At 32.9% G+C, this 6,558-nt stretch overlaps 1 protein-coding gene across 1 annotated transcript; it reads left to right on the top strand.

The window, feature by feature from the left end:
• Positions 1-4,806: 4,806 nt before the first annotated feature.
• Positions 4,807-5,787, top strand: LOC110309762 (olfactory receptor 4K2-like). Its single transcript, XM_021182493.1, has one exon. It carries the CDS (start codon positions 4,807-4,809, stop codon positions 5,785-5,787), a length of 981 nt encoding a protein of 326 aa, XP_021038152.1.
• The last annotated feature ends 771 nt before the right edge of the window (positions 5,788-6,558 follow it).

Below are 6,558 nucleotides of genomic sequence, written 5' to 3'. Positions count from 1 at the left end.
GAAGGCAGAGGCAGGCGGATTTCTGAGTTCGAGGCCAGCCTGGTCTACAAAGTGAGTTCCAGGACAGCCAGGGCTATACAGAGAAACCCTGTCTCAAAAGACAAAAACAAAAACAAACAAACAAAAAAATTCCAAAACACACCTAACAAACGAGTTGAAAGACCTGTATAATCTACGATGTTAAACAATGAATAAAGACATCTGAATAAGACACTGAAAGACAGAGAGATCTCTCATAAACATGGGTTGTTAAGATTAACTTTGTAAAATGGCCATTTTCCTTAAAGCAATCTACAAATCCAACGTAATTTCCAGGTAAATTAAAGGAACTGAAAAAGGTACATTACATAAGACAATGCTGACAAACACAAATCAAGTGCAGCAAGTCTCTCATATGTGGATCTTAGCATTGAATCTTTATCTTTGTGTGTTTAATTCTGAGAACTTGTAGCTACCAGAGAACTAGCTAGGGGTCAGTGAGCGGTTCATAAAGGGGAAGGATTATAGAGCACTGGTGATATTGAAGTGGCTTAGGCAAGGCTATCTTATCCTGACCTCCTCCACTCTTGAGTCACATTTTCCTTTAGACAGTTTCTCACTCCTTTTGATAGTGTTTTACAACACCAAAAAACGGCTCCACTTTGGCTGAGAAAGAGTCCTGATGAATACAAATTGTTCCTCTGAGTGATCTTTATCTGATGTTTTACAAGACCCATTTCATTGTGAAAATCTCCTTAGCCTGCATATGATCTGATATGACTGCAGCCTTCAGACTTAAAAACCAATGAAACAAAACAAAGAAACAAAAAAACAAGAACAACAACAAACAAACAAACAAACACCAGGAGTCTTTTCTCAGGTGTGAGCCTGTTCTTAATCAGCTGACTAGAGAACTTGTGATACTCTTAATAAAGATTGGTGATCTGTAATGGTCTATTATCAATTATTTCAATATGAATGGGTAAAAGAGGAATAATGGGGGACAGTTTAAGTGGAGAGGAAATGGGAACATAGAACAGAGGAGTTTATGAGGGGAGAGATAGATAACACTAACGATTTTTAAAAAGACCAATTCGTGGATGGAGAGATGTTTCTGCAATTAAGAGCCCCTGTTGCTCTTGCAGAGGACCCCTTCGAGCATCCATGTGGTTGATATCAATCATCAGGAATTCCAGTTACAGAGGATCCATTACCCTCTAGAACATCTGGTCTCTGACAACCACAAGTACATACACACAGGCATGTGTATCAAGTAAAATAAAATTTTAAAAAAGTATTTAAAAATTTGAAATTTTAAAAAAGAAAAGGCTCATGGAAACTTGTTTTACACACTTCAAATACATATATATGACACACACACACACGCACATGCACACACACATACACACGTATATGTATATAAATATATATATCACAGAAACACAAAAATTTTAATTGAAATTATTATACCCAAGATACTTTGGACTTTGTGATATCTTTTTTGTAGACTTCACCTATTCACAGAAACAGCCAACTTTATATTTATTTGTTTTTGCTAAGTCTAATACTTTAATTCACTGGTCTTATAGCAACCATGCATCTTGGAGATAAATTGATGTGTTTTAAAAATAGTTTCCAAATTTGAGGTTTTGAACACTGGCGTTAGATGGAAATATCTTTATGAATTTGTTCTTCATCTTCCTCTCTTAGGAATGTCTCGTCATACCATTTTCTCTGAGGAACACTACTTCATCACAAAAGTGCCTCCCAGTTTAAATAAAGGAGACGTATGCAAAGTTCTTGCAACTCTGAGAAGACAGTTCAGCATTTTAATAACTCCCACTGCAAGTAGATTGTAGGACCAAATCACTCACCTCCTAAATGTCACTGCCTCGAGGCTTCTATATCAAGATGGGAGAAAATATATATTCAAGTTCCTGGCTACTAAATCAAGATGGGAGAAAATATATATTCAAGTTCCTGGCTATTAATTCTTGCTAAGACCATCATGATTTCAGAAGACTCACACACTTTTAAGATGCAGTGAATCATATTCTGACTGCATAGCTGGTATGTAGGTGGAAAATCAGGAATCATGATAAAGATCTTGAGAGCAACGTGTGGCTTGTGTCTTCCGGTAACAAAAGTGGCCACTTGTGTTTATTAACTATATAAAGTATAAATGGATACATAATAAAGAAAAAGTATATATATATAATCTTGAAGATAAAGAAATCAGGCTATTCTATTCTATGACAGAGTGATTAGAGTTGCCTGTCTAAAGATGAAGTGAAGAAAAACTCTCACTTACGGTAATTGTGAGCATAGTTCTCATCATAATTAAATATTTGTCATGTAAGTGTGAGAAAAAAGCAAAATGTGTAACCCAAACCTTTTAAAAAATTAAATAAATTAAATAATTCTGGATGAAAGAAAATTTAATTACTTTGGTAGCATTGCATTGAATCACTAAATTGAAGCCAGATTAGAATATTTTGTTACATAATGTATCAATTATTACTAATAAAATTAAAGAAAGGATCATTTCTGAGCAACATTTTTATTTCAATTCCAGAAATGTCTTTGGCTGTTAATCTGGAGCTATGCTAAGAGCTTTAAACAAATCATCTAATTTAACTCTCCCAATTAAAGAGGTCAGCAGGTCAAAAGGCTGCTGAGATATGATCTTGGTCAAAAACATCATTGCCACTCATAACTACTGAGTGATGGTTCAATTTTAAGAATTGTACAACTTTGTTATCTAAAAAAAATTAACAATGTTTATTAATCATAAAAGGCAAATTGAATATGTGTACTGAAACAGTATGCAAATATACTTTCTTTTTCATGAGAAAACAGGAAGCTAAACAAAAAATAATATTAATGGTAATTGTTGAAATTTGGGCATTGATTGTCCAGTGACAGTTAAAAACAAAACAGTGAGGAAGATTGTAGTTTGATAGTGCAGTTCTTTTGTATAGCATTTAAGATGTGAACTTGTAGTTTTAGTCCCTCTTGTCATCTACCTTCTTCTGACTGGGCTATGAAGTAAGCCACAACTACACTGGATGTATTATTTCTTCTTTGAAGGCAGAAGATGTACTGAATGAGATTTTGTGTTAAGTGCTCAAAAGGGATGCCAAATTATTTTGGAAGAGTTGCTTTAATTTTTGCTAAGATTTACTCTTTGACTAGAAACCATAATGTCACTCTGTTAATATTCAATCAAAAGAAATTTCAATCCTAGTTTCAGATGTCCATGTGATGCTTGTAATATTTGTTTCCATTGTTATTTTAAACATATTTTAAGCATCATTAGAAATGAGTTAATGAAAGAGAAATAAATAGTGGAGAAAATCAGAGTTTATTGATTCTATTTCCATTTGAACATTATCTGAATTTATGACAAAGACTTCATTCTTTTCTAACTCTATTAATATCAAGAATAACTTGAATGTTACTATAGAAGGACACTTTAAATTTCTTGGCACAGATCCACCTTGTTTCATACACATATTTAAAATTTTGATCACTTTAGGTGGACTTAGAAAAATTGTATATAAAATAAACAAAAATCACATCTTTGAAGATGGATAAAATATAAGGTTGGAGATATACAAATAGTCAAATTATCACTAAAACTTTAAATGAAACAAACTGGTAATTCTACAATGACCTAATGTGGCAAGTGACTCATGATTTTACCTATAAACGTACTGATTTAACTAAAAAAGAGGAAAGAAGTTATATTGGTGCCATACAGATTTTTTATAACTAATTGAGCTAAAATAACATTAGATTACTGAATACTTGACTAATTTGGGCTTGATTAATTTTTCTAATAAACATGCACTTTGCTAATAAGTCAGTCACACTTTTTTAGTCAAAAGTCTTCAGTGCATTAGTTAGATTACTGGGAGAACTTGCCTCATTTCTCACATTAGCTTTGGTCAATCAGGACCAATTTTTATTTTATTTCATGTTTTTTGACAGTTTGGTAGACATTAATAAACAACAAAGTTTTCAAAACTTAGGAGGACTGTATATGAAAAAATTAACTTTAAAATTATCTGAGTCCTGAAAATACAGTTCGAAACATCTTATCTCAGTTTAATACCCCAAATTTTTGTTGCATAAACTGGACCAAAAGAGCAAAAGTGGAATATTTTTATTTTTTAACTGTAAAAAGGGTTTGGGATTATAACATCGTATAAATTGAGATTACCTCTACAGTGTTTACAACTATGCTTTTTGATCACTAATAATTTCATGAGCTTAAAATTTTAAACTAAACAATTTGTCACTTTCAAAGAGATTGAGTGAATTTTCTTGATCTCATATTCTTTAAATTGTTAAACACATTGTCAAAATGGTTGATTCAAAAATAATTCCACATCTTTTGCATCATAAAAAGCTTTGAGAGCTCAGCTCTTAATTTTTGTATGTATATTGTTTAGCACAGTCTACAAACTTAACACATGTTTCTATAAATGTCAGACAGATGTGTTATGAGGGCTGTGATGCCCAACCTGACATGTATTTTGTTTGACTTCTGGATAGATCCAAGAGGCTATACCTCTGAAGTATTACCCAGCATTGGTTGTTTAAGTGGTCCTGAAAGAAAAACAAGCATCTTGTGCCTAAAAGCATTTTCAGAAGGAATCTAGGTAGCCGGTGGATTAGATAATTACTAAGTAATATTTTAAGTTCTTCACATGTAGTTATAGACATATTATGTGTTCCCAGGACTGTAATTTTTTGTTTTGTTTTTGTTTTTGTTTTTGTTTTTGTTTTTTTTTATGAATACAGAGCAGAGTCTATGGGTAAATGGAGAGGCTTAACCATTCCAGAGTGCCGGAATTCGTGTTACTTGGACTCACTGATTCTCCTGAGCTTCAGATATTCTTCTTTGTGGCATTTTCCATTTTCTACTTAATGACAATGCTTGGGAATTGCTTAATTCTGTTCACTGTCCTGTCCACTTCACATCTCCACTCCCCCATGTTCTTCCTTCTCAGCAACCTTTCTCTGATTGACATATGCCTCTCCTCCTTTGCAACACCAAAGATGATCATGGACTTCTTTGCTCATCACAAGACCATTTCTTTTGAAGGGTGCATTTCTCAAATCTTTCTTTTGCACCTTTTCACTGGAACTGAAATAGTACTGCTGATTTCCATGTCTTTTGACAGGTATATTGCCATATGTAAACCTCTCTACTATTCAACAATTATGAGCCAAAAAGTGTGTGTTGGACTTGTGATAGCATCTTGGACAGTAGGCTTCCTACACACAATGAGTCAACTAGTTTTTATCCTCTATTTACCCTTCTGTGGTCCAAATGTGGTAGACAGTTTTTTCTGTGACCTTCCTTTGGTGATCCAACTGGCTTGTATAGATACCTATGTACTTGGTGTCTTCATGGTAGCAACCAGTGGTGTTATTGCTCTTATAAGTTTTCTGCTTTTGCTCATCTCCTACATTGTTGTGCTTGTCACCATCAGGGGCCACTCCTCAATTGGATCATCTAAGGCTCTTTCCACCTGCACATCTCATTTCACAGTGGTGCTCATGTTCTTTGGACCATGCATTCTCATTTATGTGTGGCCTTTTACAAACTTTCTGATGGATAAAATTCTTTCTGTCTTCTACACCATCTTCACACCCTTTCTGAATCCACTTATCTATACTTTGAGAAATCAAGAAGTGAGAACAGCTGTGAAGAAGAAAATAAGTAACCGATATTTCTCTTTTGGCAAGATAAATCCACATTATACAGTGAAAGGACTGGAGCGATCCAGAGAGTAAGATCAGGTTTTCTAACAAAAGAAGAAATAACCTAAGATCCACCTCTGTAAACATTTGGTCTAAATTTATGGTACTAAGAAGGAAGGGTTGAGATATGGAAGATCTTGCTTTAAGACTAGTACTGTGTTTGTTAGTTTTTGTGATCATGGATACATTTGATAATGTGTTGAAATTTATAATGTATTTTCATAAAAGTTATGTTGTCATAATTTTGAACATTGATTCATTTTCTCATGTACATGAAATCTATACACATATATACCAGGGTTAATACCTTCTAAGAAGTTTAATATGAACTCTTCTACTTTATCCAGAGTACTTCTCTTTGACTGTCTTGTGATATTTTATGTTGTCCACTTTAATTTAAACTTTGATTAGGATTTTGGAGCATAAAAGACTTTATTCATAACATTTGAAAATTTATTTGGAGATGTGATATTCTGAAATAATTATTTTACATAAAACTAAACAATTTTAATCATTACATCAAATTGTTTGAATCCTAACAAAAATTTGAACCTAATAGATTAATATTTTAGCAATTTATATTCTCAGTTAGTATGAAGATTACTGCTATCAGATGAGTGATATAGCAAATAGTTAATTGAGGATCTGTGATATTTCAATCAGAGTAATTAGACTACTTAAATTGACTGGCTTTTAGAACTTAATTATGAATAATAGGTATAATGGACCCATTAACTCATTTTTTTTGTATGAGAATACTATTAACTGCTGAATTCATAATACATTTTATATTTTAAATAAAAT

The sequence above is a fragment of the Mus caroli genome, chromosome 14 (genome assembly GCF_900094665.2).
Source record: "Mus caroli chromosome 14, CAROLI_EIJ_v1.1, whole genome shotgun sequence".
In the NCBI taxonomy this organism is placed as follows: Eukaryota; Metazoa; Chordata; class Mammalia; order Rodentia; family Muridae; genus Mus; species Mus caroli.
This window is presented reverse-complemented; position numbering and strand designations above follow the sequence as displayed.